Source organism: Centrocercus urophasianus, unplaced genomic scaffold, assembly GCF_019232065.1.
Source record: "Centrocercus urophasianus isolate 14NV4802_14NV808 unplaced genomic scaffold, USGS_Curo_1.0 seq_44, whole genome shotgun sequence".
NCBI classification, from domain to species: Eukaryota; Metazoa; Chordata; class Aves; order Galliformes; family Phasianidae; genus Centrocercus; species Centrocercus urophasianus.
This window is the reverse complement of record NW_024885022.1, coordinates 2302632-2322697: the sequence shown is the minus strand read 5'-3', so window position 1 is coordinate 2322697 and position 20066 is coordinate 2302632. Positions and strand designations below refer to the sequence as shown.

The 20066-nt window shown below is 38.8% G+C and overlaps 1 protein-coding gene across 1 annotated transcript in view; it reads left to right on the top strand.

The window, feature by feature from the left end:
• POU6F2 (POU class 6 homeobox 2) overlaps positions 1 to 18629 on the top strand; it is a 304914-nt gene extending 286285 nt beyond the window's left edge. Inside the window, exons 8-10 of the mRNA XM_042834233.1 lie at positions 5868 to 6036; positions 14740 to 14908; positions 18125 to 18629. Of these exons, the coding sequence (XP_042690167.1) occupies positions 5868 to 6036; positions 14740 to 14908; positions 18125 to 18629 (843 nt within the window). The remainder of the gene's footprint in view (positions 1 to 5867; positions 6037 to 14739; positions 14909 to 18124) is intronic.
• Positions 18630 to 20066: the final 1437 nt, after the last annotated feature.

Sequence of the window (20066 nt, the reverse complement as noted above, 5' to 3'; positions counted from 1 at the left end):
AAAAAAAAAAAAAAAAAAAAAAAAAAAAAAAAAAAGCCAATATAACTGCACCACACCTTTGGGAATAGGAAGATATTGCTATACAACCTGTATCATTCTAAGGAACTGAGCCATAGAGAAAGTAAAACACTTCACTGTGGGAACATTGTTGATACCTTTGAATTGTGCACTTACCTATATAGTTTTATGTCTGTTACTGTAATTGTGACTTTATATCATTCCTGATAGGGGTCAGAAAAATGACTGGTGCACCTGATTTACATATAAGATTGTCTTCTACAGAAGCACATCTGTGTTCTCAACTCATTTTTGAGAGGCCAGAGACCTTCAACTACAGTGTGTGCTTTGAACAGAGTTTTGATCCCACAATAAGGCTTCAGATGGAAAGCTTACTGAGATGCTGCCAAAATCCTATTCCAGTTATGGTCACAGCACACCAGCACTTCTTTACTGTTTTCTTCATTTCGAGTTGAGCATTTGCATGGCCTGGGTGGACCCGAGCCGCTATCTTGTGCTAGTTTTCCAATGTAATGACCCTGTCAGTGTAAGCAATGTGCATGGAGGCTCCTTATGCTGTATTGTAGTATAATATACTATAATAAGAGAGGGATATTTATTAAGCATCAAGTAGCTTTCATATTCATTTACTTGAATTCAACTAAATTCACACGATGGGGTACCGTCCTCAGGCCACAGTGGAAACATTCTGTTAGAACTGCTGTGAAAACGATTTGGCATGATGTGTGTTGATATGTGTAATAGCTTGTTCTTTTAACTTGCTGGAAGATTTAAGAAAACATTTTTGAAGCCCATGCCTGTTCATGCACCGTGAGTAGGTTTGAAGACAGATTTCTTCTGCCATGGTGTTTTCAAATCAAACGATGGCATTGGTACACCACTACTATAATGCAAGGCATTACAGTGGCATTTCTAAGTACTTAGGAAAGTCTTTTTACATCAATATTTTCTATGGACTTTAGTTTTTATTAGAGCTAATAAATGTATTTCCCTATATAACATCAGAAATAACTTGGAATTACTTATTTGTAGCATCTTTGTGCAACCACTGCTAGTTTCTCATCTGGCCTTTTTGTTATACTTGTCTTTTTCACCTCTATCTTCTGTAATTTTTTGTGTTTCCTTGTCTCTCAGATGCACTCTTCACTGAATCATAGAAAAATAGGATTGGAGAGGACCCCAAAAGGTTGTGTAGTCCATCTCCTTCCCCTAGGCAGGATCAACTGTCCTTGCATCACTCTTGACAGCTGTTTGTCTAACTTATTCTCAAGAATCACCAGTGATGGAGATTCCCTGACATCTCAAGACAACTTAGGCCACTTCTCCTTAACATTAGAAAGTTCTTCCTAATGCCTGACCTTAGCATCAGCTAATGCAATTTAAGACTGCTGCTTATTTCTCCCTTCCATTAGGGCCATAATTTGTCCTGGTTGTTTGTCCAGACTGTAAAAAAAACCAGTAGCAGTTCTGTTAGAATACAGAGCAAGAGTCTCTCAAAGTTTCTTCATTTCCACTTAGCCTCTTTGTTGCATTGCAAACACTCTTTCTCTTTCATTAAGTTATACAAAATTCCTTGTTACTCTGTCGCTTCCCTATAAGTTTCTGGATGTGTGGAACAAATCCCTGATCTCATCAGAGTTCCAGTCAACCATACCAAGTTCAAGAATATATTACATACATAATTGAACAACAAAACTCAGTCTTACAGACCTAATTCATTCTTCTTTGTCATTATCTAGCAATACCACCTTCACTGTTGACAGCAGAATGTAAAACTGATGTAAGAGATAAGAATCAAGCCCTTTGCATTTTCCAGTTTATTCTTATAAAGTGTTATGCTGCACTTTATACTTCTCATATTTATCCTATTCCTCTCGCTGTAGTGTGCAAACATATATTCCTGCCAGATACTCATCAGTGTTGCATGCAGTCATCATTCTCAGCATGTCTACTATATCCACCTACACAGAATGGCACTTACAGCAACGGCTTCCGTAATTTCTGTGCCTCCTTCTGTCTTTCGATGGAAAATACACAACGGTCATAAATATAATTCATATCATATGTACATGTCCAAAATTGGGAAATGCCAGCTATTGCAAGTTTGAATTGATTCTGTCATCTGGAATCTAATTCATAATCTAATCGTTGCCTCTCCTTAAGGCTATTTCTGGAATGGAAATTATAGTGGATGAAAAGAGAGAGAGTATTTTAATGCAATTTCATGTCATAGATAAGTATCATTGTTCTTTAAACAGGACATTTACAGCTTTACTGTCACATCTCTAAAACAGGGGATGTGCTGAAAATTATGTGGAGGCTCAAGATGGAATCCTCCCTTAGTCTCTGTTCAGGCCAGAAGGTGACTCTTCAGCCTCTCCAACTCCTCTGCTCCCTTTTCTCTCACTAGCATTAAGTTACAGCCCAACAATCTGTAAATATCCCTTGTATACTGTTGTTGCCCCTGAGGTCACTATTCATGCAGACTGTACTCACCATAAAACTCTTTGCTCAGCTAAAATTCTTAGAATTCCATACATTTGTCCAAAGATTTCTGGAGGTCTGACAAGGAAACTGTCAAGCTTTTGGATTTCACAGTTTCACAAATGTATTCATAAATGCAGTGTGCAATCCCTGCATTTGTACAGGGATTCAGATGTTTCCTAGATTTAATCAGCTTACTTTGCCTGTGCTACATGGTGGTTGTGCCTGTGTGCTCCCTTTGCAGGGACAGTTAGAGAAAGTACATCCATGTTGATGCTTCCTGGAGACATTAAGTTCACTGTGTTCATGCTCAGTAGTTGAACTTTCAGAATAATATCCGTATTGTGGCCCAGAAATGCTGCACATGCCATCTGTCTTTACATGACCATGTGTTTCTGCCTGAGAAATACTGATGGGAATTAGCACAGAACCATAAATAATTAAGGCTGGAAGGTCAGGGTTCAAGAGATTATCCAGTCCACTCTGCTGTTCCCCAGTGGAACAGCCATTCCTGTATTTGTCTAACATACTGCTAAACACTCTCATAAGAATGTCGTTAGTTGTCCCAGCAATGTATGCCAGTGCTTCACTGTCGTGTTGGAAAGCTTTTCCCAGCATATGATTTGAATTTTCATGAGTATTGCACTTCATCCTGTCCCCTATAAAATACAGGGCAGACTCATTCTCCCTTCTTTTCACTAGCTCTGCCTTCTTCACAGCATTGTATGTGTTACAGACATCGCTCCTGCTCACACAGCTCAGAATGGGAGTTACCTTTTCTTAATTTTCACAACACCACTGTTGGTGACATCCTCAAACTGAATTCTAATCTTGCATGTCAGCCTATCAAAAGCCCCTCCCAGTGTGGCATGGGCATGTAAATTTAGTCAGCATCTCCTCCGTCATCCAGGTCATTAGAAAAATACCAAATAGTGCAGAAACAGGTGAGACTTCTGTGAACGTGCGCTTCAGTTTCAACAGCGAGATAACCGCCCCCTCAGTTTTGTTTTCCAACTACTTTTGCATTCATTCTGCAGCAGTTTCATCTAAACTATGTCTTCGTACATTATAAAGAATGTCACACGAGGGAGTGTCGAGAAACTTGTAAAGTCAAACCACCTACTGCTTTTTCCCTGTCCACAAGGCCAATTACCTTGTCTTACGGGGAGATCAGATTGGTTTGACACAGTTTGTTCCTAACAACCCATGTTGTCTGTTACTACCTTGTTTTCTTGCAGGTGCTTACAAATTGTTTGATTATTTTCTTCACTACTTTTCCAGGGGTTGAAGTTCAGTTGACTGGACTATAATTTTGCAGATCTTTCCTTTTAGATAGCCATTGCATTTGCTCCTCCACCCCTACAGATAAACACTAACATCTCTAAGCCTGTTCCAGCCAGTGTGGAAACATCTAGCTCATCTAAATACAGTATTTTTCTTCCCTCTCCTAGGCAGAAATCTTTAGTTTTGCCAGAGAATCCCTCTGACAACAGTCCCAGAGTCAAAATGGCTGCCATTTTCCAGTCTGGTATCTGAAGACATCAGTCTGGAGCGGTGTGGGCACAATGGATGGGACATCCATTTCTGCAGCATTCAGGGGGAGCCAGCCTTCCTAGTGGGCTCCTTCTCTGCAAAAGTAGACGTTCTCAGCTGGAAACACTCTAAAGATAAAATCTAGCCCTTAGTGATTTTTTTTTTGCAGTTACACAATGTTTGCATCAGAAACCTGGAATCCTTGCAATCAGCTTCTCAGCTACCATCCCTTTGATACAAAGCCCATTTTCTCTTTTGAAAGTTACTTTAAAATAACAAAAAAACTCAAGATAATAAAATGTTTTTGTTTATTGACCCCTAAGGAAGTCAGAATAGGCTGGACATGGACAGATAAATAATCTTCTGTAATATAAAAGGGTAGATTGAGGTTGCTTGCTTCATTTTGTGTTGCATTGTTCCGTGCGGAAGATTAATAAATAAATAAATAGATAGATAGATAGATAACTAAAAGGAGTTGTAATAGCTCAGTTCTTAATCAGGCCCATAACAGGAAAAATATGATTAGATTTATTCTTAAGTATTCCATTCATCGTCAAGGTGATCAAGGTGTGCCATACAATTTGTTGTCTACATAGCATCAGTCATTTTTATGTGTTCTGGGAGCGTATTCTAGATAATTTGAGTACCACTAATGAATTCAGATCCTTTTCTGAATTTGTTCATTCAGTAAAACATCAAAAGTGAACAATTCCTTAGAATTCAAGAAATAGATTTCAATTACTGATTTTGTGCAAGGTCAAATAAGCCCTTATCTTTCGCCCTCCCTGAGAATGCAAATAACAGCTATTACTTAAAAGTGAAGCTTTTTAGTACATTTTTGCAATCTTTTTTCATCAATATCAAGAATCGACATAAAATAAAGGTTATAAAATAAAGGTCTACTAAGTACCAGCCAGCTACTGCATCAGAAGTATTCTGTAGTATAATTGGGCTCAAAAGGCTGTACTGAGTGACCAGAAGCCAGTTCAAAAATGTAACGTCTATTGTGTATCTTCACTACCCCTTGAATTAGCTGGAAGGTTTATGTAACAATCAGGAGCACGGAATTTTGGATTTCAACCCCACATGAAAGTTTGTGATAGGCAGAAAAGATTCGTGGTTCTTTGCTTTCTCCCAGAAAGGAACCAAAAACCACACTACTGCAAAATTTGTAAACAAAAATTTCTGAAGACAAATGCATCTGTCACAGTGCATCGTTTGCATCTACTGTGCTTGCTAGACATCTTTGACACAGTCTACATGTGATTGGTGTCTGTGTTTAAGGAAAGGACAATTCATCATTTGAGAATTAAGATTTCAGCATTTCAGTTTGTTTGCTAAATCCAAGGTTGGTAAATCCAATTATTCATTTCTGTAGGGAAATGAAGGGAAGTCCCCTACTTTACCTTCTCTTCCCCATCCCCACTTTACTTGGCCCTGGTCCAGCAGTATGAAAGGATGTCTCTGAAACAGTGCTGGTTTCTATGAAAACCTGTGTAGATAATAAGAGTCTGACTTCATGAGTTAGAGAACAGGTAAGAACATGTATTTATTAAATCAGAGTGCTTCTGGGAGCATCATAGATCTCTCACCACTCATTTCAAACAAGAATTTAGCTGCTAGTTATCTCATTAAACTGAAAAAATAGTTGAAAGTCAAAATGCAAAGGAGCTCAAATTTCTCCTGCTATAGCACTGTCATCTGAACTGAGTCCATGGTATTTAATGCTCTTACGGGATTTGTACCCTGGAAATAGATGGGTGAAATGTTACACTGAGTTTCCTATTACTGCTTCATTTTCTAAATACCTATTTTTACATTTTAACATATAGCTCCATCAGCCCTCCCAGACGCAAGTGGGACAAGCAGCCTCACAGCCCAATCTCCTGCATTTGGCTCACAGTCAAGCATCTATGTCTCAAAGCCCAGTTCGTCAGGCTTCCTCTTCTTCCTCCTCATCCTCCTCTTCTTCAGCTTTGAGTGTTGGCCAGTTAGTCAGCAGTAAGTATTGCTCCCTGGCTCTCCTTACTTCTCCACTCTGTTTGTCCTTCTCACTGCTGAGTTTCCTGATCTGCTTTCCTTACTTCTTTTATGTTTCCCATGTATCAGATTGTATATTGCTAACTAGAGTAACTTGTACCAATAAAAACTCAGTGCTGTGACAGATGGGACTTGAGGTAAACATACCTTGAGGAATCACAAAAAAATGCTTAATATGCACATAAAAATGGTAGCAGCTGTTAACTGACTTTGTTAACACTGGACAATTCTTAAAACTCAAATGTAGTTTACATTCTTTGCAAATGTGAATGTTTTAAATCAGTATAATGAATTACATTGCTTCATGTTTGGAGGGCAGCCCCTTCTACTTTCGGTTATTCTGCTTGTTTGTTAGTATTTGTTTGCTTAGTTATTGTAGCAAACTGTTTTACAAACCCTAGCATTAGATGAGAGACCTTTCTTGGCAGGAGAAGCTTATGCAGTTTGAGCAACTAAGAACTGCTAGATGTGGGAGAGAAAAGGATGCTGTGAACAGCTACCTTCAGTTTTGTTGTTAGGATTGTAACAGCTGACCTCTGACCAGCCCCTTCTTCCAGATCACACATTTCAGAGTCTTCACTATTGCCTGATTTGCTTTGGTCTTTGTATAGAGAAAACAACAGGTTAGAAGTATGGATAAAAGCATTAACAATTTTTGGCACATCTGCCAATATCTATCAGTATTGCATGACTTCATTAGAAGAAAACTACGTGTGCAAATTTCAAATGAACAAATAGTGTAATTTGTGTTGTATTGCTAACGTGAAATGTATGGCTGATGCAAGCTAAGGAAGGGCTTGGAAAACATTTCAAAATCTTTGTTGAGTTACTTCAGAAATTGTTTGTATGGAGAAGTTACTAGCAGAACTTTAGTGATAATATGGAGATAATATAGTGAGTGATAATATAGTGATAATATCATGATAATATGGGGGGGGAGGGTAGCTGGAGATAGGAACAGGGACTGCACCAGAGGGTGGTGGCCATGGATTCAAGATGCTGGAGTTCAAGAAGAATGGTCTCAGACATAGGGTCTGATTTTTGGGTCACCAGGAGTTGGACTCGATGATCCCTATGAGTCCCTTCCAACTCAGGATATTCTATAATAAAATTTTGCTTGTGTAATTCCCAGTGTGAATATTTCTGTTCTGGAACAAATACACCTCAATGGAGAGCTGTAGGTACATAAAATATATAGATACAGATATAATTATACTGAAATAAATACACTACTATAAAATTCTAGTTCTACTAGTAAATTTTCTCGTGTAGACAAACTTGTAGAAAGAAGGCAAATAAGAAGCTTCACACTAAAAATACATAAGGTGATATCTTATCTATGTGGGAGAATTGACTAAAATAGCAAGTGTAGAATAAAAACTATTTCTGGCTAGTCCAGAATAGTTTCCCTTGTAGACACTCTTGTAAAAAAAGATCTAGAATAACTATTGAGGGGTACTCTAAACCTCAATAGATGTTCCAGTGAATTTCCCCATATGGGTAAGCATCCTATACAATAAAAATAACATGGAAGAAGCCCTTTTAACTTCATAACATAAATCACTCAGAGGTTAGCAGATGCTAGAAAAAGAGTAGTCTGGGCAACTGTATCTAGCTCCTCTTTGAACATGTATTTTTTAATAACCAAGTATATAGTGATTAACATCACAGAACCACTTTTTTCTCATCCTTCATTCTGTGAATTTCCAATGGCGTATTTCAAAGGATGAATCACACAGTAAGGAAAGCTTTTGTCCCAGCATTTATTCTCTATCTGGTTCACGAAACTGTTCCCCTGTTTGTAACATTTGAGGTAGGGATTGAAGGGCAAAAGGTAGTCTTGCTTCTGGCAGCAGAGGGCTGAATAGTTGTAGATCTATCTACCACATAATTGTGGTGCAATTGCAGGCAAGTCACTTGCAACTGATTTTTCCACAAGTGCTCCCTCAATTTCCAGCTTGAAACTCCTGACTTTAATTTACAGAAGAACCTGGTACTCACAGTTACAATTCAAAGTGCACTTCCACTGTGGAACTGTATAAAGAACCATTTAAAGTCACGGTCTAAAAATTCATCTTCTGCTTGACCTTGACAGGGTAGCTAAAAATGCCTTTTGCCTTAATATCTGCCCACTTGTCTGTGAATGAGAAGGAGAAGACCCTCATCTTGTAGAAACACAAGGAAATAAATTAAGATTACAAAAAATCTAGAAGCTCAAGAGGAAACGCATAACTATGCCTTTGGTGAAGAGCTTTAACAGAGGTCTAGGGCCACCCACTGAAGAAGTAAAAAGACAATACTTCAATCACTTTCTCCATAATGAAGTACATTCATCTTGTGCACTGGACAAGACAGGAATCTGTGGAAAAAAACTGGTCTGGTACTCAGACAAGGATGGTAGGCTACTGTTGTCCTACTATTCTGTAACTTTTTAGTGTTTATTTATATGACTCTAAGGCTATTCTCTTAACTTCATTTTTTATTTGGATATATTTCAAGGCTTTTACAAAAGCAGAATAGTAACATAAGTCAGTTGTTTGGCGAAATTATATTTCTACCTGGAGATATGAGATCTTCTGTCAGTTGAATGGATGAAGAAGCTGATAGGTTGTGTTATCATCTTATTTTCCTACTCTAAAAGGGAATGAAATGTGCTGTGTTCATGGAGGCAGAGGCATACAAGACATAGGATTATCAGTTTGGTTGAATGGGGAAGATGCTTTAATGAATATAGGCCTTTTTCACTCATTCCTCTCAAACTTGATTCCCGTAGTACTTGTTCTGCTCCACTCTCATTACCTCCTCACATTGTTCTCCACATATCTGCATTCCCAGGGCCTCAGTACTTCTTTTCCTCAGCCATCTCCTTTCCGTTCTTTCCACATCATCCATGAACCCTCATTTCCTCTTCTCATTTCAGTCCTCTTCCAGCTCCTATTTGGCCTCTGTCCCTAGGTCATCTCTGCATCCCTTCTACCATCTAATCAACGTAATCTCCTGCCTTGCTTTATCACAAGTGCTTCCTCTTTTCTCCCCTAATTTCTGTCCTCTGCCCAAGTGACTCCTACTTTCTTCTCTGCACAATCAGGCTATCCCTTCTTCAGATCCAAGTTCATATCTCTGCCTCTTAACAGTCTTCATCTTCCATCATTTCTTTTTCTTCAGATTCAAGGTTAATTATTGCCCCCTTTGCATCTAAATCTACTCCAGCCCTCCCTGAAAGCCATTGGAAGATTGTGGAAAATGATCACCAGGAAGAAAGGCAGTTTGGTCTCTGTATCCTTACTGCCATCCTGGCCTACAGCCAGTGCCACAACCACAGCAGGAGGGGTTCTTCTCCATATTCTCTAGTCTTAGGCTCAGTACAGAGAAAACCTCAAAGGAGATTCTACACGGAGGTCTAACAAATCTCTTTTGAGGAAACAGGAATTTTGGAGGCTCACTTGCCTGGACTTACTTGAGACAGTTTTATTCGGGATGGCAAGAACTCCATTACTGTCTTAAATGTTAACTTTCTGACAGCTATCAAGGTGGTGAATCAAGAACTGAAGGTTATAAAACAACTGAAATTGTTACAATTTTTTTTTTTTTCATCCTAGGCAAAACAGCATGTTTTATTAACCTAATTTTCAGAAATGGCTGAGCTGAAATTTATCTTATATTGCAAATGCCAAGCAAAATTGGCCTCACTGAATACCCTGCCAGTGAGAATGAATAGCACTGAGAAGATACTTGGAGTGCTTCTTCCTTGTTCAAACCTCAAGCAAGTTAAATCAACAGGTGGGAAACTTGGGGTGAAGAATATACATTTCACACGTTTATACTGAGGGATGAGACTTGGATCTTAAGAGTGTTCCAAAGGGAGAGAGCATTTACAGAAATTCCCTGTAGAAAGCGTGGCAATAATTATGCAGGAATAAGAAGTTTGGGCATTGATCTTGTAAATTTATTTTTCAGGCTTCATTCAGTCCCAAGTACCCAACAGAGCACGTAATGTGAGGGAAATATCAGTACATTTCTGCCATTTTTGCATAGAGTTCTCAGATGCTCAGAAATCAGAGAGATACTTGATAGTTGTCCCGCATATTCTACACAGCATAGCAAACCACAGGCTGGAGTGTTTGCTGCTACTTCAGTAGCTAAATAATTGCTTGAGGCAAGATTGTGCACACCTGCTAAAAGAATAACTCTACAAGAGGTCATGCCACATCTCTGAAATTACTAAGAGACCATGAGAAACAAGTCAGAATTGGGCTTGAATAACTTTACTGTTCCGTGCTCTGTTTCAATTCCTTTCACTCTTCATTCTGATCAAGTTTTCCTGTATTTTTTGCAATTTTTTTTAAAAAGATTTTCTAATTAAAAAAAATAATCATTTATCTCTTACTACTTCTCTTCATTTATTTTATACATTTATTTCTCCTGCGATGCCCTGTATTTTTTTTTTTATTTACCCTTCTTTTTTTTTCTTAAGTTTCTTGACTTTTTATTTCTTGACCTGTTTCATGCTTCATAGCTTTTCCCTTTTGTCTTGTCCTCACCTCATCATCCTTCACCATCAACCAATGCTAGTTCTTCTTAATACGTATAATTATGATTACTACCAGAGAAAGAACATTTTAAAAGATGGTATGCCTAGATGGCTGCAAGATTCATTTCCACTCTTCATGTCCCTTTTGTGTGATTTCTTCATATTGTCTTATCCCATCTCTGTTCTCTTTATTCTTCTTTGTTTTCTCTTCATTTAACTCTATATTACCATTCCTCATTTTATATGATATTTAATTTTTCTGTTCTCAGGTATATCCCTCTTCTCATTTCTTACCTTTTCTAGCATAGGTTTGCTTTGTGGAAATCACTTTCTTCCCCTCATATTCTGGGACGTGGGTCTCAATGACATTCCTTTCTTCTTGCCAAATTCATTTTACTGTCATCTGATACTATAAAATTAAAAAGCTTCTCACATACAAATTATTCTTCTCTTTCCCCTGAGCTCGACTATATTTCCCATTAACAGTGCTTTGTCCTGCCTCTGTCATCCATATTATATTTTGTTGGCTTTTCTCTGCCAGCTCTTTCTCCTCCTGTCTGACTGGGGATACGAATCCCTGTAATCCCTTCCACAGTAGAACTCTACACTACCAAAATTTGCTTTCTCCTTTGGAGTGCAACTCCTTCCTATCACCAGAGAATTTGCAAGCATTGGAAACTCATAGAATGTTCATATTAGAATTCAGAAGTGGGAGGGGAGTAGTATTCCCTTAGATTTTAGGAAATTTTTAGTACAGAAAAACCCGTGGATTTTTTCTTCTGCTCTGCTTGTCCACCTTCTCTATCCACCAGGACATTTGGTGGAATCTTAGTTGGACTTCTTTCTGTTCTTTTGCTCTATGTATGTTCCATGTAGTAGTCCCAGAAAACTTGTCTTTTTCCAGGGCCTATTAGTTTCACAAACATAACAATCATAGAGTACGAAGCCATAATATACATTTGGAATCTTCACTCTAAATATTGTTACTGTAGAATCCTAACCACTTAGTGAGATTGGCATTCTTCATTTTCCTCTTGGCTCTGTGCAGTCTTTTACAAGTGTATAATCAAAGAATATCAGGCTGTTATAATCACAAAATAAACAAGAGAGTTAGGCAAAGTACATAACAAAAGAGAATAAATGGAAGGCATACCCTTATCCTGGGCTCACCCACAAAACACCAGTAAAGGCAATCTCCAGAAGAGATCCTTCCCTACTGGTAGCCAGCTCTTAAGTAGGTCTGTTGCCTCTTAAATAGGTGAATTGCCTTCACCTGTGCTCCTTTGGCTGACTCATGGCTCATCTCAGGTGATCAATCAGAGGTTCAGGCTGTGACTCAGCAGTTCCCATACAGCAAGAAATCCACTTAATTTTAAAAGTACCAGTTTAATTACAGTCTTCAGTCAACAACTCTTCCTAAAATGTGAAGTAAATTCTACACTTAACTGTTTTGAAAGATTAAAACTTATTGAAACCAAGTCCATTATTTATTTGATTATATTTTTGCATATGGATAAATTAGTCCACAAAGTCCAAGGTTATGTATTGATGACATTTTAATGACAATAGAATAAAACAGATAGGTGATGTTACATGATGATATCAGTAGAGAGGGCTTCATAGTACTACTTGAGTGTATGGAGCTGATAGAAATCAAGGGACTACTTCTATGGTTTTCAAATGGCTTTGAATCATACCTGCAGTAGAAGTGTTTCTGATTTGATAGAAACACTGTTTTCCCTTGAGTGCAGAGATAAAAGGCTTCAGCATTTGTGTCCACCTCTGTAAGCACTTTCCTTCTCCCAAAGACACTATATAAGAACGAAGCCTTTTTCTCAACAGATACTGCACCATAAATAAAGATGTACTTCCGTATTCCTGAAGTACATCACAGGGGTTCTTTTATCATGTTTAGGAGAGCTGTGTCCAATTTCTCTCTTGTCCAAGATCCCTGTGCAGGAAAGGACTTCCCAAGATACTTAGTGTTATAACAATGTCATACCAGAAGAATTCAGCAGAACTTGGAAGAACTTCTATGTAAACATGAGCAAGCATAGAATCCCTTAGGTTTCTTACCTCCCTCTATATTCCTAACAGTAATTCGGGGGGCTGGAGCACTACAGGTGACAGCAGCAATAAAGTTTGCTAATTCAAGCGTTCTCTGGGAACATCTGAACTGTGCTTTGTAACATCCCTCTAGTCAGAGGCCTTAAAATGCAGAAAAGAGGTGAGAAAACTCACTGTCTTAGTGCCCTTTACAAAAGTGAATCTGAGGTCATTATCATTTATGAGATTTTGTAAATTTATCTGTCGCCATCCAGAGAACCAAAGGGCTGATAAGCAACCAGCTCCACTCTGTGCTTATGAAAATCACATCTGGTATGAGAGGTAGACTGTGTATAGGATAAGGAGGAACATTTCACGTCCACAAAGGCAATTACTTTATAAACCAAGTAGCCCTACCTTAGCCTCCCACTACTTATAAGTAAATAATATGTTTCCTAACTTTATACAATTTGAGTGCATTGATGTGTGTACAGATGCTGTATCATACTGACAGGATGAGTGTTGAGTATTGCAAACATGAGGTTCAGCCTATACGTTTGTTCACCTGTATTCTTAGTTCACGTGGTTCCTGACTACATGTATGTGTATTCTAAAATTGCTACACAAGCTTTTATCAATCAGTCTTCAAATCAATATAGGATAAGTTTATAGCAGAGAAGTCTCTTCCCTCTGTCTCTATTATTGGACTGAAAGATTTCTTATAGGACATTTCCACCAGAAGGGAATTTTACATCAGGTTTGTAAGCCACTGAAAATAAAATTGTTGTTGCTGTAATGCTGACATGCCCTTAGCTGTAGCAGCACTAGCAGGAGCCAGGGTAATACAGGGTTCAAAATAGTAACGCAGGCTAGCATTGTCCTTGGACAACTGCTTGTATTTACAGAAATTGATGGGTTATTGTGCTGCAAACTTTTCACCTAAGAAGTCTGAGAAATGAGGTGAAGAACAATAGAGATATCTCGCTGGGAGAATGGCTTCACTACACGCAGTATTGCACAACACTTTGAAATCTTCCACCATCCAAGTCCCATGCTGTCTCTGGCTTGGCAAACGCTTTCATTTAGCCAGGGATCAGTAGCTTGGGGAGAAAAAAGTTCCATTCTCCAGCTGTTGTGTCATCTCCCTTGATAAGTCCTAAATTGGCTGAGTTATCCAGCACCAAAGGAGCTTTTCTGCGGTAGACATGCTTTATTATGTGCCCTTTCAGGGACAAAGGCTTCTGTGTCAGTAAAACCACTATGGAGAGCGAGGACAGATTTACTCTCACAGCATCATAAGCATTATCTTCTGAGGGGCTAATGTAAAAGTAAAAAATTGTGCAGCATTACCATCCAAAGCCTAATGGCTGATGTTGCAAATACACCACTCCTTGATTATCAGCCTGATGGGAGGCAGAAGGAAAACTGAAAGGCTGCTTTTCACAAGGGCGTATTTTGAAATATGATTTTTAAATGAGGAAGGGTGTGCTTTTTGTTTGAGCTTGTTCTTTTGATGGGTTAGTTCGGGTGTTTGACTAGTGGTTTGGGCTGAGTACTGTAGAATAGGGAAGGAAGGTTTGTAAATCTCCTTATTTGACAGTTATTTTAGATGAAATGGAAAGTCTTGCTTTCAAGTTAAAAACCCAAGCAGTTTGTGCGTGTGCTTTGCACTCCCCACAGACTGCAAATAAATACGTTGACAGAAGCCTGTCTTGTGCATGCAGTGAGAAGGGGGAACAGGGAACATGACTTGTCAGAAGTGGGAGGAAAGATTGTGAAGCCCAGATGGCAGTGAGGACCCCAGCCAACCCCTCACGCTGAGGGGAGCTTGCCCATTTTTCAGGAATTCAGCGATGATGTCTTTGAACATCTTTCACCACCACCTGGAAGCACTGCTGCTTTGTTAGATTTTAGCAACCTGAACATCCTTTATAACACACCTGGCAAAGCGAGCCCGCTTCTGTTTATGGGAGAAAGAGAGAAGTACCGAAAAATAAATTAACATGACAGTGAAATATATGGTGTAAGCCATAACCCACTCATACATGACGTGAAGAACTGACACAATTCAAAAAATATTTCAACAGATCCTCAAACAGCCACTGGAGAAGTGGATGGGGTGAATCTGGAAGAAATCCGAGAATTTGCCAAAGCTTTTAAAATCCGGCGCCTGTCCCTTGGCCTGACCCAGACTCAAGTTGGCCAAGCCCTAAGCGCCACCGAAGGCCCAGCCTATAGCCAGTCTGCCATCTGCAGGTAACAAGTTACATCATAAACTCTCCTCTCCTCTCTTTGTTCTTCAGAATTACTCAGTTTATTGTGAGGAGCATGCTCAGGTTGGAGTCATATCTTTTTAGAATGTGTTATTTTTTTCAGGGATTTAAACTCACCGATATGTTGGTATCTTGGCAGATAAGATGTTCTTCTTGTGTAGCCCTCAAGTAACTTTGGTCTTTTTTTTTTTCCCCCCTTCTACATTCTTTTTTTTTTTTTTTTTTTTTTCTTCTACTTTTTGAACAAGTGAAAAACAATGTTCCTAGCACAGAGACTTAATTCAGTAGACAAGTTGGAAACCCTGCTGGTGCTGGATAAGCACCAGCTGACCCTCTTCATACTGTGCCATTTTCTACAGATAGGGTTACTGAACAAATATTTCATGGCTGCACCCCTGCTAAGTTAAAACCTGTATTACCGTGGTTAGCACTTCGTATATAGGATGTTAATGATTTAACTAGGCAACACAGAAGGGAAAAAAGTATCTTTCCTGCTATCTTGCAAATCAGCAGCTATTCGTCTTTTATCACCTAAACATATATTAATAAATAAGTAATTAATTAAAAAATAACAGACAACCCATGTATGCAAAGCAGGACTAGAAATGTGCCCTAATCATGGGAAATAGTAATACAGTCATGACAGAGTTAGTTAGAAGCAAACACCGTATATGCATGTATGTGTGTTACAGTAATGCCATGTTTATGCATGAGATAACAAACACACTTAGGTAACAGCTTTTTCCTCTTGGGCAATGCCTTATAGTCCTACTCCATCAGTGAAAGCCAAGAAACCAACTCTAAGCTCATTTAAGTGGATTTTGTTCTTGGTGATCCATGAAATGTTCTGTCTTTTTATCTGGTCTTTATACTTTTAATGTATTCCCCATAGAACGGAAGTGTACTTTTCCTGCAGTTTAAGACTAAGGTTATAAATAACATCAGTATGGGGTAGTGAGCTTGCAGCTCACATTTTGCTCAATGATTTTCCATAAAACCCATTGATTGTTGTTAAATACAAAAAGCTCCATAGGATCCTCTCACTTCTATGGCCTCCCCTACTGTTTTTTCTTATAAGATACCTCCCTGTAGAAAATAACCTTTATTCAGTCTATACAAGGATACTACTGCTGGGAAATTTGTTTCAAGACTTGTATATCGTTATTCCAAACAACATGTTCTGCAGTATCAACACTAACAAGCAAAGCCAATGATACGAATGCTATTGCTCCCTGTTGCTTAAGTTTTTTTTCTTTCTTATGGTCAGTTGGTAAAGAATGCCTAAAACAGGTGGAGTTTTTGGCAATTGCCAATTTGTTGTAGCCTTAAGATACTCTTTAATAAACAATACTTCTAAGTGATAAATTGCAGTTCCTTTTGCCTATGCCTAATTTGCCGTCTCCTAATTTCCTCAATCATCCTCATGCCTGAGAAAACCAGTGGGGATTATTGAATTTTACTAAGCAAAAGGGTTCTTTGCTAATGTATTATCATGAAAACCCAAATAAAGAGGAAATTGGAGCATAGACACAGCTAAGTAAAGCCAAGACATATGGAAGCCTTTGACAAAGGGCAAATTTTGCCACATTTGAGGGGTAAATGGGTAAATGGCTAAGAACAACACGACTGGATGCAGAAGTTGGTCCCAGATATTTGCAAAGTAATAGTGGTTTTTCTTTCCTTTGACCCCTAAGGATGGCTATCATTTGGGGGTGTAATAATCTGCTATAACTATGCATTTCTTGTTAGACCCCACGTTATTATGTTCCAGTGGCAGTATGCTGCTACTCAGAAGTAGAAGTTTCAACATTTCTTTTAATGTTAACAAAGGAGATTCAATGGAAAGAGCAGCAACGAAATCAAGCTGAACGACCAACATAACCCAAATATCACTGGGTGCCAAGGATGGACACCTTGCAGCCAGTCCCACACTAGGATGCCAGGCGTGTTATTATTTGAAATTATTATTATTATATTTTCGTCTCTTTTTTTGTTTGTGGGAAATGCTTTGTTTGTTGCTGAAGTATTTCCTGCAGCTGCCATGCGCCAAACAGAGTCTCTTAAAGCTGCCAACTCCAGCCATTGGGTTGCTTTGCACCAAGATATTGACTCAGCCAGTCTCATCTCCCATGCACAGCGTGATCAGCTGTGGCAGTGGTGCTCGAGTACTGGGAAAGCTGGAGAGGGCAGCAGCACCAGGCAGTAACTGTCTCCTGGATTAAATATGTCAGTGTGGGGGAGGGACGTGGGTGAAGTAGAGAAATATGAATGGGTGGCATCAGACGAATTGGGCGTAGACATTTTTAATGCATAGTAAGAGAGTATGAACCTGACAAATAAAAGAAACAAAAACTTACATGGCTTGAAGAATGAACTCAGCTCTTCTGCTTGTTTATGAAAAGATGAAAGCTTTGTGTAGCTGCTTTTCCAGATGTCTTATAATACTTGTAAAATCTGGTTTGGCAAAAGACTTTTGATGGCAAAATGATATATAGAAGACCTCATTTACAGGAAATGATATCATTCTGGTACGGGTTGTAGAAATCCCACAATAAACCCAGCTTGGTGCCACAGCGTATTAGTAGACTATTATGCTGGGTTTCATCTGGAAAAAATGAGTCTGTCTTTGCACATTGTGGGGGTAGTGAAGATAATTGCAAAGCATCCAGCTGTTTCAGCCGGACACCACTGGAGCTACGGGAATCTGTTTCGGACGCAGAAAAAGGATATAGTGTTAACTTGCAAACAGTGAAAATTGCTGAAAAATGAAAGGAAAGGAAATGTGATATTCAGAGGCTAGTAGCTGCCATTGGTTTGTGTTATTAAAGCTGTGGTATTTGGACCAGATGGGGTGGGAAAGGAAACAAAGGGATTAATCGCAAAGAAGAGACGATAAAAAGCAATTGCCTTCGATGTCATTTCCTGTAATTAAATTTTAACCTGAAGGGTTTTGAAGATCATCAGAAATATGAAAATGGGAGTCATAACCTGTATTATTCAGCGTGCTTAGAATTTTGTTGTAGTATTTGTTTTGTGATAGTTTAAATATCTGGCTATTTATATATTAATGGATATAGATATCTGTTAGTTTTGGTAATCCATTGTAAATTATCTCTGCCAGTCAATTAGTCAGGCAGGCAGGAAGTCCCACCCTGGCAGAGCATCAGTGTAAGACTCTTCTTTCTCAATTTTCCCTCAGACACACCATCCTGAGAAGCCACTTTTTCCTACCACAGGAAGCCCAAGAGAACACTATAGCTAGCAGTCTGACAGCCAAACTGAACCCTGGCCTTTTGTATCCTGCCAGGTTTGAAAAGCTGGACATCACCCCTAAAAGTGCCCAGAAGATAAAGCCGGTGCTTGAGCGGTGGATGGCTGAGGCTGAGGCCCGCCATCGAGCAGGTATGCAGAACCTTACCGAGTTTATCGGAAGTGAACCATCCAAAAAGCGCAAGAGGCGTACCTCATTCACGCCACAGGCCCTTGAGATCTTGAATGCTCACTTTGAGAAGAACACGCACCCCTCTGGGCAGGAAATGACAGAGATTGCAGAGAAACTGAACTATGACCGGGAAGTAGTTAGAGTTTGGTTCTGCAATAAGAGGCAAGCACTGAAGAACACAATTAAACGTTTGAAACAGCATGAGCCTGCGACAGCAGTTCCTATGGAGCCCTTAACAGACTCACTGGAAGAAAACTCCTAAAAGCAAAGCAAAACAAAACCACACACAAAAAAAACCCTGCACCGACAGAAACCTAACCATTCGAACTCTGTGAAAATACCTGTTCATCACCCTTGTAAGTAAATGACTGAGAAAACTACAAGAAGGACAGAACAGTTAATAAATGTCCGTGAGTTTTCCTATATAAAAACAAAACAAAGAACTGCACAACACTTAGCGTGTGTGTCGTAGAATTAGTTCCCCAAAAAAAGAAAAAGCCAGTTGTTTTTTTGTTTTTGTTTTTGTTTTTAATGGACTTAAAGTAAACCAAATAACTGCTGACTTTTTTCTGTATATTATGAAAATGTGAACACATTTTAAGGGAAAAAAAAAAAAAAAGAAAACACGCAAAAAAAAAAAAAAAAAAAAAAAAAAAAAAAAAAAAAAACCTTTTATCTGTTTAAAAGAGAATACAAGCCTGCCACCTGGAGGAGTGATTGTAGCCTTTCAGGTATCAAGTGCTGATTCACTAAGAAAACTATTAACCAAAGTCAGAAACATGGAATTGCAAACTAGATTGTTTGTCTACTCTTTTAATGGTGTAAATCTGTGTTATGAATTTTTACATTTGTATTTTGCAAAGAGGAAAACAACAGGATTAATTTCTCTCATCCATGGTCACACCCCTGCAGGTGTGTACAAACAGGTGTCAAAGCCATTCCATCATGGTCACCTCCTTTTCTTTTGTTTGTTTTTAGCTGACAGTTATGCAATCTCCAAGTGTTTGGGTGCCAAAAATCATTTTTTTAATTGTGATTTGCAGGGTTTGGTATATTTGTCTTCTAAGGGCGTAAATCTCAGTTGGCATTTCTACTTTTGATTTTTTTTTTTTTTTAATGACTCTTTTTGCTGCCTTCAGCTCATTCTCCACCCTTTCCCTACAATCCCATAACCCAGTACTGTTTGAAGATATTTAGAAAGAGAAGTGTGACCTGAACACTTTCATACCCATATGCTGAACTACACTAGAGGACAAAGGATTAAGATTGTGTCTGATAAACTGGCAGCCCATTGTCAGCTGCATAGCTTGGGATTTCTCAGTCCTTTAGTTAAGAACCTTGAGAGGCTACCAAAATTCATTTGTAGTATGAATATAAACTGCACACTTGGCACCAGTACTGTGTCTTTACCAAGGCTCTGTTTGAAGCAATTTCTCTCCAAAGTCTGCTAGCCAAAGAAATTTCCTGAGATTCTGATGGAAACAGACAGACAGGCCAAGAAGTGATGAGGGTGTTCTGCTCGTTGTGTTACTATGGCCTGCCTCAGTGGCAGTGCTTCATTTCTTCTGCTTTTTTATTTATTTATTTTCATCCTGATATAGATGTTTGCCCACTGTCAAGATATAGGAAAACCTACTGAATATCTTTTGGGGATAGTGAGGTTGGTGACCTGCAATATGTTTCAGATGAGGAGCTTTCT